At 37.9% G+C, this 21,499-nt stretch overlaps 1 protein-coding gene across 3 annotated transcripts in view; it reads right to left on the reverse strand.

Annotated features, from left to right (window-relative positions):
* RRM2B (ribonucleotide reductase regulatory TP53 inducible subunit M2B) overlaps positions 1-21,499 on the reverse strand; it is a 48,696-nt gene that overhangs the window by 17,059 nt on the left and 10,138 nt on the right. For all 3 annotated transcript variants that reach the window (XM_064267983.1, XM_064267984.1, XM_064267982.1), the window contains exons 6-8: positions 19,053-19,186; positions 5,790-5,894; positions 4,241-4,354 (exon numbers count right to left, since the gene is read on the reverse strand). In XM_064267983.1, coding sequence (XP_064124053.1) covers positions 4,241-4,354; positions 5,790-5,894; positions 19,053-19,186 — 353 coding nt within the window. The remainder of the gene's footprint in view (positions 1-4,240; positions 4,355-5,789; positions 5,895-19,052; positions 19,187-21,499) is intronic.

The following is a 21,499-nucleotide window of genomic DNA, read 5'->3' on the forward strand; positions in this document are numbered from 1 at the left end:
GATAATGCAGGACTGGGCAATGTTTTGTTCTGTTGTACATAAGGTCTCCGTGAATTGCAGTCAACTCAATTGCAGCTAGTTAGTTAGCTAGCTAGCTAGCTATCTACCTTTACAAAACCAAAAAATCAAACCTGTTGCCATTGAGTTGATTCCAACTTATAGCAACTCTAAAGGACAGAGCAGAAGTGCCCCATAGGGTTTCCAACGAGCAAATGGTGGATTCAAACTGCCGACCTTTTGGTTAGCAATCGTAGCTCTTAACCACTGTGCCACCAGGGCTCTCTCTCTCTCTCTCTCTATATATATATAAACTACTGCAAAATGCTAAATTGCAAACAATGTGCTGTGGTCCTTAGTTTGTAAGAGAACAGATAATCAATAAATTGGCATCAAAGACCATGATCGGGGAGACAGAATAAATGCTATCCACAGGACTAGATGTTTCCAATAAAAAAGCGGGATGTACTCTGCCAGGAAGCTGTATTACTGCTTCTAAACTGGCGAAGCAGACTTGGAGATACAGCTTGTTGGATCCTGTGGGACATTTCAATGATTCATGAGGGAGAATGAAAGAGAATTTTTTGAATTTAGGAGTACCCCAGCAGGAAGTATGAACACTACAGATAAGAATACATTCAATCATGTAGCAAACCTCACACAAAGGCACTTACTACAGAGGAATAGTAGCAACGTCTTTGGAATAGTGCATATCTCTGAAGCTAACAACTCTGGATTGGCAGTACGTATTTCACTTCTTTATATGTTGTCTATGATACAACCTCAGAATTATACAAGTTTAATCATAATTATATATGAATATATGTAAAAAAAAGAATATATTCAAATAATCCAATTAAAAATGGCAAAGAATCTAAATAGACATTTCTCCAAAAAAGATATACCAAATGACCAATAAGTACATGAAAAGACATTCAACATCATTGGTCATTAAAGAAATGTAAATCAAGACCACAATGAGATATCACTTTATATCCACTCAGATGGCTACAATAAAAAACACAGATAAGATGTGTTATGAAAACGTGGAGAAATTGGAATCCTCACATAATGCTTGCAGGAATGTAAAATAGTGCGTCTGCTTTAGAAAACCACCTGGCAGTTCCTCAAAATGCTAAACACAGAGTTATGATATAACCCAGCAATTTCACTCCTAGGTACATACCCAAGAGAAACAAAACATACTTCTATACAAAAACTTCTACATGAATGTTCATGGAAGCATTACTTACAATAGCCAAAAAGTGGAAACAACTCAAATTTCCATTAATTGATGAATGGATAAACAAAATGTAATACAGCCACACAACAGAATATATTTAGTCATAGTAAGGGATGAAGTACTGATACTTGCTACAATATGCACGGGCCCTGAAAGCACTTTGTTAAGGGAGAGAAATGGGTCACAAAAGACCACATAGTATATGATTTTATTTTTATGAAATGTCCAGAATAGGTAAATTTATAAAGACAGAATCATGAAGACGGCAATGTTTCATTCTGTTATCCATATGGTCATCATGAGTTGGAGCTGATTTGATGGCAACTAATAACTAGAACGCCCCTAAGAAGTGAGGATGGCAAGATTTGGCCCACTTTCATTGGGCATATTATCAGGAAAGACTCATCACTAGAAAAGGACATCATGTTTGGTAAAGTATAGGGTCAGAGAAAACGAGGGAAACCCTCAATGCGATGGGCTGACAAAATAAGCCACAAAAATGGATGCAAACATACCAACAAGATGGGATAGGACCACACATTTCATTCTGATATATGTAAGGTCACCATGAGTTGGAGCCAACTCCACGGCAACTAACACCATCATCAACAACGTGGCCAGGGAGGGAAAGAAGGGGAGTGACTGATCAGGTCGGAACGCTGAAAATATCCTAAAAGTGATCATGCTGATGGTTGCACAACTCTGTGAATATTCTAAGAACCACTGAATTGTACACTTTAAATGGGTGAATTACGTGGTATGTGAATTGTATCTTAATAAAGCTTTAAAGTATATATATTCCCAAAAAAGCTCAAATGCTATGTGTGCCCGACTTGTGAAATTCTGTGAAATGGACTCTCAGAAACTGTGTGTTGAGAGTGAGTTAAAAGTCAAGCTACAATGCACGGCAGGATACAGTGGAAAGAGCACTAGACCAATAGCCATAGATCCCTGAGTTTTAGAAATGGGGATCTTTCAAAAAATCTGATCTAAGTCATTCACGGACAGAGCAACCAAGACCTCACTAAATTAAGTGGCTCGTTCTTGACACACAGGAAGTACTCAAATATTTATTTACTTACATTAAACTAAAAGAGAAATGCATAACATCATTAATGGGGTTCCTATTTAAAATTCTGTATAAATGACAACCATTTGCTAATTTAAGTAATCTCTTATCAAAAACTGTCATAAGAATAGTTCTTTTTCTAGCTCCTTGAGTCCAAACTTTAGTGCATATATTTTAAATTGTCATGTTAAGATATACATTTGACGTTATAATTTTTCCTCTGAGGACCTCTTTGGCTGTGATTCCCAGGTTTAGATATACGGTAATCTTAATTGTCATTTATTTTCAATTAGTTAATATTTTCATTTTTAATTCTCTCATTTTAAAGGGTATATTTTCAATTTCTAAGTGGATGGAACTTTTTTTTTTTTTTTGGTAATCTTTTGTTGTTAAATTTTAATTTTACTGCACTAAACTAAAAGGCCTCTATCATTTCTGTTGTTTGGAATTCATTAAGGTATTTTGGAGGTTTTACATCGAGTTTAGATTTTCTCCTACAGGAGGCTCATTTTACATACCTACAGTTAGCAAGCTCCCAAAGGAAAAATGAAACCCAGAGATCAGCAGTTTTCTAATTAACAAGAGAGGAAGGATGTGTGGCTTGAGGATATGGTGGTAAGCTAAAGGACAGCTGAGTTTGCTTCAAAGCTTACATAAGCAAATTAAAGTTCCTATAACAGATCTGTATAACTTGTGAACAAATATAATTTCTTTTAATATGCACAGTTTAAAAGTTTAAGAGATTATGTTAATATAATTATAATCTTGATTTCTCTCATTAATTATCAGTAAACAGAAAATCTTGGAACTGAAACAATAAAACATAGCTTAATCTTCCTAAAAAAATACCTTTGTTCCATCTGACTCTTTGATTACACTACTTCTGTGGTTTTGAGAAAATAAATGCTTTACCAAGAAAGGTAATGATTACCTTGCATCATGGAGTTCATAAAGCTTCTTAATAAATACAACTTAAACTTACACTTACTTGCTAAGAAATCATAACCTATAATTTCTAATTACCATGATATAATACATAGTAAATTTTTGTGAATATTCCACTTAAGTTGAGTACAAAGTGACAATTTAGTGTGCATTTACTCTATGTCTGGCAATATTTTAAGTGCTTTAAGTATAACAACTCATCAACAATCATTTGGGGTAAGTATTATTATCTCCATTTTTACAGATGGGAAAATTGAGATAAAGTTAAGCAACTTGCCCAAGGTCACACAGCTAGAAAGCAGTGGAACTAGGATTCAAACCCAGGTAGTCTGGTTGTAGGCTCTATCTTTTAAATCCTGTGAAAGCTACTATCTCTTAAATCATGTGAAAACCACACTTCTTTATGAAATTCAAGTATATTACCTCTGATAAGGAGCCCACAGTGCAGCGTTTAAGAGCTCAGCTGCCAACCAAAAGGTCAGCAGTGAATCCCTGGAAACCCTATGGAGTAGTTCCACTCTGTCCTACAGGGTTGCTATGTAAGATGACAGAAATAACTTAAAGACAACTGAGTTCAAAGAGTCAAATTATGACAGTTAATGTGTCCTAATAACTACTCCCTATTTAAATGTAAACTCAAGAACTATGATACAGACAAATGAATTTATATGATAGTAAACATACATATGCAAGCCAAATCAAATTATATGAAGATAATCTTTTAAATAGATAACTGCAATTATTACAACGTAATTTATTGAGCCTATTGGCTCTAAAATTTACCAGCTTCCAACTTCTGTTAAAATTTCATTTTAAGTTTCGAAGGATTTTGCAGAATGAATTTATTCATGCAAAACAAAACTCTATCATGGACATTGTAAAAGTAAAATAGTATGTTACAAATGTTTTGGGTTAAATATAATACTTTAGAGGCCTTACTTGACTATAACAGTTTAGTTAGCAGTAATACATTTTTAACCTGTTACCTTTGAGAATCCGAGTTCCACAAGTAATCTGTCTGCTACAAACTCAATATATTGTTTCATCAAAACACTATTCATTCCAATGAGGCCAACTGGCAAGGCTTCTGTTAAAAACTCCTAGAATGTAAACAAACAAACATAGAATAAAATACAAAGACAGAACAATAAATGAGTACTTTCCAAAAAGAAGGAGGGTTTTAGTTTTAAGTTTTATTAATTTTCTAGGGTACTGTTCTTATTCAAGGAAAATATACTAGTATAAATTTTTTCAACATGGCAAATGATACCCATTTGTTTAAAAATGTTAGTAGTATTACTATTCACATTATTTCACACCCTCACAGAGCCAAAATAATTTGAAATTAACTAACAAAATTACTGGTATTTAAACAAGCAACACCTGTGAAGCCTGAATACATGTTTCTCAACAGAAAAAAGGAGATGCTTTGTTGTGAAATACCTAGAGAAAGATTCAACTTTGCACTACATTCTCATTTAGAATCACCAAAGATGATTCCCATGGGGCACAGAACTACAGAAGAAGTAGGGAAAGAGAGAAAACTCAATTAACAAAGCACAGAAGACAAAAACAGAAATGAATCTGAGGGATGAGAGATAAACTGAACTCCAATTAAATTGAAAGGCAGTGATAAAGTATTAACATATTAACTACCTAGATTTAGTTCTCAAAATGATTAGATACCAAAACGTATTTTATGCCTTTTCCCCTTTCCAGTATGAAAACTGGAGTCTCTGGGTGGTGCTAATGGTTAACTGAAAGGTTGGCAGTTCAAGGTCACCCAGAAGCACCTCAGAAGAAAGCCTGGCGATCTACTTCCGAAAAATCAGCCACTGAAAACCCTGTGGAGCACAGTTCTACTCTGACACACATGGGGTCGTCATGACTTGGAATCCACTAGATGGTAACTGGTTTGTTTCTTTTTTTAAATATGAAAACTGTGGCTATTAAACTATGCAGTATTTAAAATAATAAAAAAAAGTTTGCTTTACTTTTAAACTAGTTCAAAAATACTCCTAAGTGGAGTATCCAGGTCAGACATCTTTACATATTCTAGTCAGGTATCTTTACATACTAAAAATTAAGTTTTACTATTCATAAATTCATTTATTTATTCATTCTGTGAGCATTTGGTACATGCTTCACACCTTGTTAGGTTATTGAGAACACAAAACAAGACTATTCCTGCTCTCCAAGGTTAAAATTCTAAAAATATAAAGCTACAATAATTAAGACAGTTTATTATGTTATGACATGAAACTTCACAGGTAGATCAATGAGACAGAAAAATAGCCTTGAAGCCAATTTTAGCATATATAAAACCTTAATGTATAATAAAGACTGACTTAAAAACCAAACTATAAATTGCCTTATGATACTCGTAATACACCATGTATTGCTATCAGTTGAACCATAAAAATTGTCAATGTTTGTTTTGACCTACAAAATAGCAATTTCACACGAGTCAACTAAATATAATAATGGAATAAACATACAGAGAGATGTGCTAACTGCATAAGCTTGCCTACTTACCTGCTCAATTTCAACAGCATTAACAATGATCTCCCTGACCCTTTCTTCTGAAGGCCTATTTACTAAGTACTGAAACATCAGGCAAGCAAAGTCACAATGGAGTCCCTAAAATAGGAGAAAAATACCATTATCAAATATCTCGCAATCAGCTATTTGCACAGAGTGATGTGTCAGGCATTACACAAAGTAAGTTCAGGTAAGGCAATATGGAACTTCTGACAGATAAGAATTTAATAGAGCCAGGGACTTCTTTCATTCAAATTTCATTAAAATGCCAACACAATAACATATAATGAAACACTTTTAACACCAGTAAATCTAAGTTCATTAGCATTAAGGAAGAATTAACAAACACAAAAAGAATCTGCAGCCAGCAAAAGCATTTTGCAAAATAAAAGCAAAACAATAAAGAAGAGTTACAAGGAAAATCCATCAATTTGTAGATGTCCAAAAAAAGTGAGAAGTGTTTGAAAAATAATGAGAAGTATTTAAAGAACAGGTGAAACACACTCAGAGACTTCAGAAGACAAAATTTATATTAAATAAGAATAGCACAAAATAAAAACAAACTCAATTCAATGAAGCCAAGAATTAAGAACATCATTTGTATAAATCTGTATAAAGCAGAATCACACTGCAGATAACTCAACCAGAGAAGAAAATAAACCTGTGAAATATCCCTGAGAACAGAACGTTACGCAAATAAAATAAATGTTGAAGAATTGTATGTAATTGGAGAACAGGGCAAGAAGAGTCAACCTACAATAGTCAGGATTCTAAAACACAGCACAGATGGTAGAAAGCTAAAAAGCAAAAGAATAACGAAATAAATTTTTCAAAAATTCAAAACAAAAATGAACAGGCCGGAGGTAGAACGATGGAGTTCCAAACAAAATTAAGCCAGAGACTGACACCTAGGCATAGTCAATTAACATTTCTAAACTACAAAGAAAAAGGAATAATACTGTAAACAACCAATGAGCACACAATGTGCACTTTAAAGAATTACAAATCAGAGTTGCTTAAGTCTTTCTAGATGAATCAATAAAAATTCAAAACAACAGAAAGGTAAAACCCTCAAATCCAAGGTTGTACTTCAGCACAGGGACCCCAGATCCAAAGTATGCACTTCGCTCCTGGCTCTTCATTTTTGGCGGTCGGAGGCCCCTTTACTCTCTGCTCAATTCTTTCTTTTATATCTCAAAAGAGATTGACTCAAGATACAACCTAATCCTGTAGATTGAGTCCTGCCTCGTTAACATAACTGCCTCTACTCCTGCCTCATTAACATCATAGAGGTTAGGATTTACAACACATAGGATAATCACACCACAAAATGGTAGACGACCACACAACATTGGGAATCATGACCTAGCCAAGTCAACACACATTTTGGGGAGACACAATTCAATCCATAACACCTTCTAAGGTGTATTCTACAGTACTTTTTCCAAGCCAGATCTGTTCATTCTTCCAGCCAAAAAAACCATCGCTGTCAAGTCGATTCCAACTCATAGCGACCCTATAGGACAGAGTAGAATGGCCTCATAGGGTTTCCAAGGAGCACCTGGTAGATTTGAACTGCCAACCTTTTGGTTAGCAGCTGTAGTACAAAATAGGGTAGTGGAAAAAGCATGGCATATGGAGGCCTAAAATATGGAGGCAGATGTGTTTAAATCCTGGCCCTATCATTTGTTGTTAGCAGCCATAGCCAGGGTTTCCATTGTTCCGGCAGTACATGGTATATTCAATATCCTTCATCAACACCATAATTCAAAGGTATCAATTCTTCTACAGCCTTCCTTATTCATTGTCCAGCTTTCACACGCACATGAGGCAACTGAAAATATCATGGCTTTGGTCAGGCGCATCATAGTCCTTAAAGTGACATTTTTGCTTTTAGGCACTTTAAAAAGGCTTTTGCAGTAGATCTGCCCAATGCAATACATCGTTTGATTTTTGACTGCTGCTTCCATGGCATTGACTGTGGATCAAGTAAAATGAAACCCTTGACAATTTAAACCTTTTCTTCTTTTATCATGATGTTGCTTATTGGTCCAGTTGTAAGGATTTTTGTTTTCTTTATGTTGAGATATAATCTATACTGAAGGCTGTAGTCTTTGCTCTTCATCAGTAAATGCTTCAAGTCCTCCTCACTATCAGCAAGCATTTTAGAAGGTTTTATAGTATATAATAAAGAAGACAACACAAGTCAATGGAGAAAGGATAGTGTCTTAGTTACCTACTGCTGCTATAACAGAAATACTACAAGTGATGGCTTTTACAAACAGAAATTTATGCTTTCATAGTCTAGGAAGCTAGAAGTCCAAATTTAGAGTGCAGCTCTAGGGGAAGGATTTCTCTCTCTGTTGGTTCTGGGGGAAGGTCCTTGTCATCAATCTTCCCTTGATCTAGGAGCTTCTCCACGCAGGAACTCCATGGACACAGGTCCAAAAAACATGCTCTGCTCCCAGCACTGCTTTCTTGGTAGTATGAGGTCCCCTATCTCTCTGCTCATTTCTCTTTCATATCTCAAAAGTGATTAGCTTAAGACACAACCTAAACTTACAGAATGAGTCCTGCCTCATGAACATAACTGGCGCTAGTCCCATCATAGAGACAGAATTTACAACACATAGGAAAATCACATCATATGAAAAATAGTGGACAATCACATAATACTGGGAATCACGGCCTAGCCAAGATATTCTGGGGGGACACAATTCAATCCATGACAGATAAGAATCGGAAAAGCTGCTGAAGAGTGTCTGAAATAACATTAAATTATATCCTAACACCACATACCAAAACAAATTCAAATTGAATTAGAAAGCTAAATGTTAAAAACTCAAGAAGAGGCGGGGCCAAGATGGCGGAATAGGTAGACGCTACCTCGGATCCCTCTTGCAACAAAGACTCAGAAAAACAAGTGAATCGATCACATACATAACAATCTACGAACCCTGAACAACAAACACAGATTTAGAGACGGAGAACGAACAAATACGGGGAAGCAGGGATTGTTTTCAGAGCCTGGAGCCAGCGTACCAGTCAGGTAACCATTGGCGCCCGATTTAGGGCAGAGCACAGGGGAGCAGACGGCACAAACAAAGGGACCAGCCCTAGCCCCCGAACCCACTCCGGGAGGGGGCCCAGCCGGTTCGTGCGGGCGCCGTGGCGACGCAGCTGGTGGGAGAAGTCCCCGGGAGGCAGCGACTGGTCCTGGAGAGGGGAGAGCAGTGTCCCAGCCTGGGAACCGTCCCGCCGGGATTTTGGCTGGGCGCAGACACGGCATAAGCACGGAGAGCTGCTCCACTCCCCTGAACTAACCCCGGGAGGGGGCCCAGCCTGTTCTCGTGGGCGGCGTAGCGACGCTGCCCGTGGGAGAAGTCCCCGGGAGGCAGTGACTGGTCTTGGAGCTGGGAGAGCAGCGTCCCAGCCGGGGAACCGTCCCACCGGGATTTTGACTGGGCGCAGGCACGGCATAAGCACGGAGAGATGCTCCACTCTCCTGAAATAACCCAGGAGGGGGCCCAGCCAGTTTGCGCAGGCGGCGTGGCGACCGCGCCGGTGGGAGAAGTCCCCGGGAGGCAGCGACTGGTCTTGGAGCAGGGAGAGCAGCATCCCAGCTGGGACACGAGGTCACGGCACAAGCACGCGCAGCTGCTCCACTCACCTGAACTAACCCCAGGAGGGGGCCCAGCCGGTTCGCGGAGGCGGCACGGCGACGCGGCTGCCGGGACGAGAAGTCCCCGGGAGGCAGAGACTGATTTTGGAGTCGAGAGTGCACGGTCCCAGCAGGGGAACCTTGACGTTGGGCGTGGGGCTGGCAGTGGAGGATCTGACCATGACTTCAGCGGGCCAGACCCCCCAGGGGCAATCTCCACACAGCCAGCACACACAGGCGACACGCCCCGTGGGAATCTCAGATATAATAGTCATTCCAAGCAAGACAAGCAACTCTGGCTATATTCTGAGGTGCTACTCTCCTATCTCTCTGATCCCTTCCCCACCCTCCCCAGGCGGCTTCATTAACATACGAATTGCCTGAGCCAGAGGGAGAACTCTGATAGGGATCTGACTGCATTTTTTTTTAGCAGATTTTCTGGAAAAACTAGTTTCCCACTGATGGCTCAGAGACAGCAGTCCATATCAAACCACATAAAGAAGCAGACCATGACAGCTTCTACAACCCCCCAAACAAAAGAATCAAAATCTTTCCCAAATGAAGATACAATCCTGGAATTATCAGGTACAGAATATAAAAAACTAATTTACAGAATGCTTCAAGACATCACAAACGAAATAAGGCAAACTGCAGAAAAAGCCAAGGAACACACTGATAAAACTGTTGAAGAACTCAAAAAGATTATTCAAGAACATAGTGGAAAAATTAATAAGTTGCAAGAATCCATAGAAAGACAGCATGTAGAAATCCAAAAGATTAACAATAAAATTACAGAATTAGACAACGCACTAGGAAGTCAGAGGAGCAGACTCGAGCAATTAGAATGCAGACTGGGACATCTGGAGGACCAGGGAATCAACACCAACATAGCTGAAAAAAAATCAGATAAAAGAATTAAAAAAAATGAAGAAACCCTAAGAATCATGTGGGACTCTATCAAGAAGGATAACTTGCGGGTGATTGGAGTCCCAGAACAGGGAGGGGGGACAGAAAACACAGAGAAAATAGTTGAAGATCTCCTGACACAAAACGTCCCTGACATCATGAAAGACGAAAGGATATCTATCCAAGATGCTCATCGAACCCTATTTAAGATTGATCCAAAAAGAAAAACACCAAGACATGTTATCATCAAACTTGCCAAAACCAAAGATAAAGAGAAAATTTTAAAAGCAGCCAGGGAGAAAAGAAAGGTTTCCTTCAAGGGAGAATCAATAAGAATAAGTTCAGACTACTCAGCAGAAACCATGCAGGCAAGAAGGGAATGGGACGACATATACAGAGTACTGAAGGAGAAAAACTGCCAGCCAAGGATCATATATCCAGCAAAACTCTCTCTGAAACATGAAGGCGAAATTAAGATATTTACAGATAAACATAAGTTTAGAGAATTTGCAAAAACCAAACCAAAGCTACAAGAAATACTAAAGGATATTGTTTGGTCAGAAAACCAATATTATCAGATACCAGCACAACAAAAGGTCACAAAACAGAATGTCCTGATATCAACTCAAATAGGGAAATCACAAAAACAAACAAATTAAGATTAATTAAAAAAAAAAATACACATAACAGGGAATCATGGAAGTCAATATGTAAAAGATCACAATAATCAAAAAGGGGGACTAAATACAGGAGGCATTGAACTGCCATATGGAGAGTGATACAAGGCGATATAGAACAATACAAGTTAGGTTTTTACTTAGAAAAATAGGGGTAAATAATAAGGTAACCACAAAAAGGTATAACAACTCCATAACTCAAGATAAAAGCCAAGAAAAACTAACGACTCAACTAACATAAAGTCAAACATGAAAATGAGGACTTCACAATTTACTAAGAAAAACGTCTCAGCACAAAAAAGTATGTGGAAAAATGAAATTGTCAACAACACACATAAAAAGGCATCAAAATGACAGCACTAAAAACTTATTTATCTATAATTGCGCTGAATGTAAATGGACTAAATGCACCAATAAAGAGACAGAGAGTCACGGACTGGATAAAGAAACACGATCCATCCATATGCTGCCTACAAGAGACACACCTTAGACTTAGAGACACAAACAAACTACAACTCAAAGGATGGAAAAAATATATCAAGCAAACAATAAGCAAAAAAGAAGAGGAGTAGCAATATTAATTTCTGACAAAATAGACTTTAGACTTAAATCCACCACAAAGGATAAAGAAGGACACTATATAATGATAAAAGGGACAACTGATCAGGAAGACATAACCATATTAAATATTTATGCACCCAATGACATGGCTGCAAGATACATAAATCAAATTTTAACAGAACTGAAAAGTGAGATAGACACCTCCACAATTACAGTAGGAGACTTCAACACACCACTTTCGGAGAAGGACAGGACATCCAGTAAGAAGCTCGATAGAGACACAGAAGACCTACTTACAACAATCAACCAACTTGGCCTCATTGACTTATACAGAACTCTCCACCCAACTGCTGCAAAGTATACTTTTTTTTCTAGCGCACATGGAACACTCTCTAGAATAGCCCACATATTAGGTCATAAAACAAACCTATGCAGAATCCAAAACATCGAAATATTACAAAGCATCTTCTCAGACCACAAGGCAATAAAACTAGAAATCAATAACAGAAAAACTAGGGAAAAGAAATCAAATACTTGGAAACTGAACAATACCCTCCTGAAAAAAGACTGGGTTATAGAAGACATCAAGGAGGGAATAAGGAAATTCATAGAATGCAATGAGAATGAAAATACTTCCTATCAAAACCTCTGGGACACAGCAAAAGCAGTGCTCAGAGGCCAATTTATATCGATAAATGCACACATACAAAAAGAAGAAAGAGCCAGAATCAGAGAACTGTCCCTACAACTTGAACAAATAGAAACTGAGCAACAAAAGAATCCATCAGGCACCAGAAGAAAACAAATAATAAAAATTAGAGCTGAACTAAATGAATTAGAGAACAGAAAAACAATTGAAAGAATTAACAAAGCCAAAAGCTGGTTCTCTGAAAAAATTAACAAAATTGATAAACCATTGGCTAGACTGACTAAAGAAATACAGGAAAGGAAACAAATGACCCGAATAAGAAACGAGAAGGACCATATCACAACAGAACCAAAAGAAATTAAAAGAATCATTTCAGATTCTTACGAAAAATTGTACTCTAACAAATTTGCAAACCTAGAAGAAATGGATGAATTCCTGGAAAAACACTACCTACCTAAACTAACACATTCAGAAGTAGAACAACTAAATAGACCCATAACAAAAAAAGAGATTGAAACGGTAATCAAAAAACTCCCAACAAAAAAAAGCCCTGGCCCAGACGGCTTCACTGCAGAGTTCTATCAAACTTTCAGAGAAGAGTTAACACCACTACTACTAAAGGTATTTCAAAGCATAGAAAATGATGGAATACTACCCAACTCATTCTATGAAGCCACCATCTCCCTGATACCAAAACCAGGTAAAGACATTACAAAAAAAGAAAATTATAGACCTATATCCCTCATGAACATAGATGCAAAAATCCTCAACAAAATTCTAGCCAATAGAATCCAACAACACATCAAAAAATAATTCACCATGATCAAGTGGGATTTATACCAGGGATGCAAGGCTGGTTTAATATCAGAAAAACCATTAATGTAATCCATCACATAAATAAAACAAAAGACAAAAACCACATGATCTTATCAATTGATGCAGAAAAGGCATTTGACAAAGTCCAACACCCATTTATGATAAAAACTCTTACCAAAATAGGAATTGAAGGAAAATTCCTCCACATAATAAAGGGCATCTATGCAAAGCCAACAGCCAATATCACTCTAAATGGAGAGAACCTGAAAGCATTTCCCTTGAGAACGGGAACCAGACAAGGATGCCCTTTATCACCGCTCTTATTCAACATCGTGCTAGAAGTCCTAGCCAGGGCAATTAGGTTAGACAAAGAAATAAAAGGTATCTGAATTGGCAAGGAGGAAGTAAAGTTATCACTATTTGCAGATGACATGATCTTATACACAGAAAACCCCAAGGAATCTTCCAGAAAACTACTGAAACTAATAGAAGAGTTTGGCAGAGTCTCAGGTTATAAGATAAACATACAAAAATCACTTGGATTCCTCTACATCAACAAAAAGAACATCGAAGAGGAAATAACCAAATCAATACCATTCACAGTAGCCCCCAAGAAGATAAAATACTTAGGAATAAATCTTACCAAGGATGTAAAAGGCCTATACAAAGAAAACTACAAAGCTCTACTACAAGAAATTCAAAAGGACATACTTAAGTGGAAAAACATACCTTGCTCATGGATAGGAAGACTTAACATAGTAAAAATGTCTATTCTACCAAAAGCCATCTATACATATAACGCACTTCCGATCCAAATTCCAATGTCATATTTTAAGGGGATAGAGAAACAAATCACCAATTTCATATGGAAGGGAAAGAAGCCCCGGATAAGCAAAGCATTACTGAAAAAGAAGAAGAAAGTGGGAGGCCTCACTCTACCTGATTTCAGAAGCTATTATACAGCCACAGTAGTCAAAACAGCCTGGTACTGGTACAACAACAGGCACATAGACCAATGGAACAGAATTGAGAACCCAGATATAAATCCATGCACGTATGAGCAGCTGATATTTGACAAAGGCCCAGTGTCAGTTAATTGGGGAAAAGAGAGTCTTTTTAACAAATGGTGCTGGCATAACTGGATATCCATTTGCAAAAAAATGAAACAGGACCCATACCTCACACCATGCACAAAAACTAACTCCAAGTGGATCAAAGACCTAAACATAAAGACTAAAACGATAAAGATCATCGAAGAAAAAATAGGGACAACCCTAGGAGCCCTAATACAAGGCATAAACAGAATACAAAACATTACCAAAAATGATGAAGAGAAACCCGATAACTGGGAGCTCCTAAAAATCAAACACCTATGCTCATCTAAAGACTTCACCAAAAGAGTAAAAAGACCACCTACAGACTGGGAAAGAATTTTCAGCTATGACATCTCCGACCAGCGCCTGATCTCTAAAATCTACATGATTCTGTCAAAACTCAACCACAAAAAGACAAACAACCCAATCAAGAAGTGGGCAAAGGATATGAACACACATTTCACTAAAGAAGATATTCAGGCAGCCAACAGATACATGAGAAAATGCTCTCCATCATTAGCCATTAGAGAAATGCAAATTAAAACTACGATGAGATTCCATCTCACAACAACAAGGCTGGCATTAATCCAAAAAACACAAAATAATAAATTTTGGAGAGGCTGCGGAGAGATTGGAACTCTTATACACTGCTGGTGGGAATGTAAAATGGTACAACCACTTTGGAAATCTATCTGGCATTATCTTAAAGAGTTAGAAATAGAACTACTATAAAAAAAAAAAAAATACAACCCAGAAATCCCACTCCTCAGAATATACCCTAAAGAAACAAGAGCCTTCACACAAACAGATATATGCACACCCATGTTTATTGCAGCTCTGTTTACAATAGCAAAAAGCTGGAAGCAACCAAGGTGTCCATCAGCGGATGAATTGGTAAATAAATTGTGGTATATTCACACAATGGAATACTACGCATCGATAAAGAACAGTGAGGAATCTCTGAAACATTTCATAACATGGAGGAACCTGGAAGGCATTATGCTGAGCGAAATTAGTCAGAGGCAAAAGGACAAATATTGTATAAGACCACTATTATAAGATCTTGAGAAATAGTAAAAACTGAGAAGAACACATACTTTTGTGGTTACGAGGGGGGGAAGGAGGGAGGGAGGGAGAGGGTTTTTTATTGATTAATCAGTAGATAAGAACCGCTTTAGGTGAAGGGAAGGACAACACTCAATACATGGAAGGTCAGCTCAATTGGACTGGACCAAAAGCAAAGAAGTTTCCGGGATAAAATGAATGCTTCAAAGGTCAGCGGAGCAAGGGCGGGGGTCTGGGGACCACGGTTTGAGGGGACTTCTAAGTCAATTGGCAAAATAATTCTATTATGAAAACATTCTGCATCCCACTTTGAAATGTGGCATCTGGGGTCTTAAATGCTAACAAGCGGCCATCTAAGATGCATCAACTGGTCTCAACCCACCTGGAGCAAAGGAAAATGAAGAACACCAAGGTCACACGACAACTAAGAGCCCAAGAGACAGAAAGGGCCACATGAACCAGAGACCTACATCATCCTGAGACCAGGAGAACTAGTTGGTGCCCGGCCACAATCAATGACTGCCCTGACAGGGAGCACAACAGAGAACTCCTGAGGGAACAGGAGACCAACGGGATGCAGACCCCAAATTCTCATAAAAAGACCATACTTAACGGTCTGACTGAGACTAGAGGAATCCCGGCGGCCATGGTCCCCAGACCTTCTGTTGGCACAGGACAGGAACCATCCCCGAAGACAACTCATCAGACATGAAAGGGACTGGTCAGCGGGTGGGAGAGAGATGCTGATGAAGAGTGAGCTAATTATATCAGGTGGACACTTGAGATTGTGTTGGCAACTCTTGTCTGGAGAGGGGATGGGAGGATAGAGAGAGAGGGAAGCTGGCAAAATTGTCACGAAAGGAGAGACTGAAAGGGCTGACTCAATGGGGGAGAGGAAGTGGGAGTATGGAGTAAGACGTATGTAAACTTATATGTGACAGACTGATTGGATTTGTAAACGTTCACTGGAAGCTTAATAAAAGTTAATTAAAAAATAAATAAATACAGAGCCTTGATACGGCCCTCACCAAAAAAAAACAACTCAAGAAGAAAATAAGTGTAACTATTAAACTTATCTCTAGATGTGGACCACATAAAATTTAAGGCTATTATATGTTAAAAAAAAAAAATTAAAAAGCAAAGGATACTTAACAACAACAAAATAAAAATAAAAGCAAAGGACAAGTTGGGGGAAATATTTGCAACGAATTTTAATAAGTTCAATAACACATACTTAGTGAAAGAACTCAGTTACTGTACTTAAAACTGGGATTATACCAATAGACAGGGCAAGCATGGTTTTTTTCCTTTAAGGGTTACAGACTATTGCATAAATAACCTTAACACGTGAAGAACACTTATACTTAAGTAAGGAAAATATGAATATCTGAATAGGAACGAAGTAAAAGGACTGGAATAGGTAACCACAGAAAAAAAAAACACAATTGATGAACACTACTATGGAAAAATGTTCCATCTAAGTAGTAATCAAATAAATGCCAAAAAAAAAAAAAATCAAGAGACCAGTTATCCCTATCAAATTTATCAAATAGTTAAAAAATAAATCCAGATTCTGGTGAGGGTATGACCAGAAAACACATGCTCATACATTGCTAGTGGGGCTGCAAATTGCTATAAACTTTCTGTAGAGAAATCTGCAAATAAGTATAAACGACCTTTAAAAAGTTCAGACCTTATAATGTAGTAATTCTACTTCTAGGGATCTAGCTTGGGAAAATAAAATAAAATAAAATTGCGACAAAGTTTATGTACAAAGATATTCATTTCACATTATAGCAATACAAACAAAACCCTGGAAACAACCTAAACTTCTACTAATTGTAGACTAGTCAAATAAATAATATCATTCAGAATAATACATATTGAACATACCTCTTTTTAAAAACTTACAAAAATATGAAAACAGAATATCTCAAGTTGTAAAAATATGATGTTTGTATATGTCTACACAGATTTAAATATAGAAGGTCTAAAAGCAAATACAATCAAATATTAAAAGTGGTTATCTCTGTGCTGAGTTTGATTTTTTTTTTCTTCTTTTGTTCTACAAATCCTCTATGTAATCATACGACACTATAATAAAGGTTACTAAAATTTAAAGATATGAACCAAAAACAATAAATACCTAAAGCATTTTATGGCACTTAAACGTACTTTTACATATACTGTGTCATTGCATCTTAACAAAACCCTGTTATCATTTACAGTTGAAGAAGCTAAGGCTCAGAGGGGTTAGGTAACTTCCCAAGGTCACTTAGAAAAAAGTTGAGGAGCCAGATTAGTGTATTCAGTAAATGTACATAAATTGAATGGCTGACAACAACAACAGGCTAAACACTGGGAACAGAAAAATAAGTTAATGTCTCTGCACTCAAGGAGGGTGGTGGTGGCTCAGTGGTAGAATTTTCCACTTCCATGCAGGAGACCCAGGTTCAATTTCCGGCAATGCACCTCATGCGCTGCCACCATGTCTTTACCAGTGAAGGCTGGTGTGTTGCTATGATGCTGAACAGGTTTTAGCGGCCTAAAATCAATCAATTGAAACCCTATGGACCACAATAGTCCAACTCCCAGCGGTTCATGGGGATGGTGCTGGACCAGGCATGGGGTCACCATCAACTCGGAGGCAGCTAACAACTGTACTCAAGGAGCTTAGAGTCTAGCAGAGGAGATAAGAAGTACAATACAACGTTATAGACTCTAAGACAGAGACAGGCTCAAATTTCAAAGGGATATATGTAGGGAGCAATGATTAATTTTACAAAATTGGGTCAGGAAACCTTAAGTTGCATCTTATGAGAAGGCAGTCAACAGGTGGAAAAAAAGTGGTAGGGAAGTGGCAAGGGTATCACAGGCAGAGAGAACAGTGTGAGCCACAGCAAAGCAGCACAAAACAGCATGACACTGAAAGGAAACTAAAAGTACTGCGTGGAAAGAAGAGCGCATATACTAGAGAGGGAGGGGAGTTGTGGGAGAGGCAGACAGGGCAAGGATATGCAGGACCCCTTTGCCAACTGATGAGGTTGTTTTTCATCCTCACGCAACAGAGTCACAAGAGCTTTGAATTTAAAAATCTAGAAAGATTACAGGAGAGCAGTGTGAGGGATGAACTGGAGGTTTTAGGGGCAGAGAACCCAGAGATGATAAGGGATAATGAAAAGTCTGAACTGCAGCAGTGGTGAGAATGAAAAGGGGGAAGATGCCAAGAAAGTATGGAAACAAGATATAATGACTGATTGCATATGACTAGAAAAAGAAGCAATCTAAAATGACTCCTAAGTTTGAAATGTGGATGTCTGGACAGAAGGTAGGTTTACTCGATGAAACAGGAAAAACAGAAGGAGGGACAAGTTTGGGGAGAGAGATGATGAGTCTGAATTATGGAATACTAGGCTTTTAGGCTTGAGATATCTATGGAGATGTCCAGGAGATAATTTCTCAAATGTATCTGAATATATGGGTTTGAATCTTGGCAAGATTATCTGCGCTAAAGATAGCATTTTGGTAGTCATGAACACTTAGATGATCTCACGGAAATGGATGAGATCAGCCAGAAGGTCGTATACACCAAAGGAGAGAGGCCAAGATGGGAATCCAGGAGCATACTGATATTTAAGGATGAGTAGAAGAGACTAAGAAGGAATGGTAGGAAAATACAATGTCTTAACAGCCAAGGAAGGAATGACTTCCAGTTTTCTTTTAATTACCAGGATACTTGCATTACCACAAGCATTTTCGAAGGGAAAGGAAAATAAAGGAACGCCAAATACGAATGCAAAATAACTTGAAGAATCCTTCATTCCTTACTTCATCTCTGCTGATGAGTTCATTGGAAAAAGTGAGTCCAGGCATAAGACCTCTCTTCTTTAGCCAGAATATAGCGGCAAAAGATCCGGAGAAGAAAATTCCTTCTACAGCAGCAAAGGCTACCACCCTTTCCCCTGGCAAACAAAAAACAGTTTCACTTTCTGAAATATCACACATAATACAGACATTTTCAAGTTTAACATGTCTTTTGTTTTGTTTTACAATATCACAACTATTTTGCCCAGACACAAAATAAATAATTTAGCATTATGGCCAAGGACCTTCAAAAGAGAAAATTTGCTTCCTCGACCTACTAGATCACAAAGAAAGGTATGCCTACTTCTAATTCTGTGTCAGAGACTGGGCTGCTGTAGGCCTTGGTGTCTGGAAAAAGGATATGCAACAAAAGAGGTGATTTACCTGTGTAACACATGTGTCTATGAGTACAGGTACATACATGTGAGTGCAATACGCCCATATGTACATGAGTGTACACTGGATTGGAGAGTAGAAGGTAGGAAGAGCTGCCTTTATCAATCTAAAGATAATAATGGTGCAGGTGGTTAAAGGGAAGTACAGGTGTCTGGGTAAGCAAGATATTTCCATGCTATGGTCTTCTGCCACTCCCAAAAAGGAGAGCCACCAGTGTGCTCTTCACTCTTTTCCCTTTCCCTCTTTACTCCATCTACCACTCATTCCACTGCCACTACACTATTTTAAAACATGTTCTTTCCTCTGATAACCTAAATCAGAACTCTAAGGGGTTTTCCTTGAGGTTAAACCATATGAAAAACCTACCTGGAGCCCCTGATGTGGTTTTGTGGTGACTGCCACCCTCCCCTGTTTTCTCTATTTCTAGATTGTCTATCTGTGGTAGTGTTATGAAATACACGCTTTCTGTGGGCTTCATTTTTTATCAGTACCTATCTATACTGATATTTTCAGGGCATATTAAACACTTTGATATTTCTCTCCCTTTTCCTCTAAAACCACTGTTTTTCAAAGCGTGCTTTCCAAACCACCAGTGAGATAATTAGCTGGGAATAAAAAGCAAACCCCTCTGTCCCAGCCAGGCCTCCTAACTCCTTCTTTGGCTAAAGACAGGATTCTGAAGGTTTTTTCCACAAATTCTCCAGATAATTTTTATGCACACTGAGAACCACTGCTCTTTTCATTCTCAAAATAAACCAATGGCAATGTAAGCATATTTCTTCCCTGATACACTACATACTTTCTAATACCTTACATTATTATATCATTGGTTCTCAAGGTATGGCCCAGGGATCCCTGAGAGCTCCTGAGACCCTTTCAGAAGATCTGGGAGGTCAAAACTATTTTCACAGTACTACTAAGACACTATTTCCCCCTTTTACTACCATTCTCTCATGAGCATATAGAGAAGTTTTCCAAAGGCTATATGGCATATCCTCAATAACCCAAAAAGCCTAGTAAAATACTCCTCCCTTTTCTAACTACATATCTGAGTGAGGCTGAATTTCATTCATATACTTCAACCAAGACAATATTCTTCAACAAACTGAACGCAGAAGCAGATATGAGAATTCAGCTGTCTTCTATTATGTCGGAAACCCTGGTGGCGTAGTGGTTAAGTGCTACGCTGCTAACCAAAGGGTCAGCAGTTCAAATTCGCCAGATGCTCCTTGGAAACTCTATAGGGCAGTTCTACTCTGTCCTATAGGGTTGCTATGAGTCGGAATTAACTCGATGGCACTGGGTTTGGCTTGGGTTTGGTTTCTATTACATCAGACATTAAAGAGATTTGCCAAAATGTTAAAACCATGCCATTCTTCTCACTGACAGCTTTTTTTGGCAGGGAAGTCTTTTTCATAATAAATGTTATTTATGTTAAAATGCAATGGGTTAAATATTATTATTCTAAAATGTATTAATATTTTAAATGTTCCAGTTTCCATTTCTAATACACAAGTATCAACAGATAAATCCCACATAAATAAAAACTCTTTGGAATCCTGAGTAATTTTTTAGAGTGCAAAGGGTTCTTGAGGCCCAAAATTTTGAGACCTGCTTCCCCACACAATGAATAAAATCAGGCAAAGACCACCAATTATGAAATAGATAAGAACTGGACAGGTAAAGAGTTATTCAAAGGAAATACCTGAATATTTTCATTAAATTCAGAAATACTTACTGAGAAAGTACTATGCATAAGGCACAATGTTAATTACTTCCTCAAAGAAAATTATTGGATTCCAACTCATCCAAAAGGATGTTTATATTTAACTTATCTGTGAAAAATAAGCCTGTTACGACTATTTCTTGCCTTGGCTGGACTGCACTAACATTTTCTTTTTCAGAAACTAGATATTTGTTCCCTGAAAAATGCTAAGACTTTGATTTGCTTACAATCCTAAACAAACATTCCTAAAGTAGGTACAAACTATAGATTGCTGTAATACTATTGTCCG

The sequence above is a fragment of the Loxodonta africana genome, chromosome 14 (genome assembly GCF_030014295.1).
Source record: "Loxodonta africana isolate mLoxAfr1 chromosome 14, mLoxAfr1.hap2, whole genome shotgun sequence".
Lineage (NCBI taxonomy): Eukaryota > Metazoa > Chordata > Mammalia > Proboscidea > Elephantidae > Loxodonta > Loxodonta africana.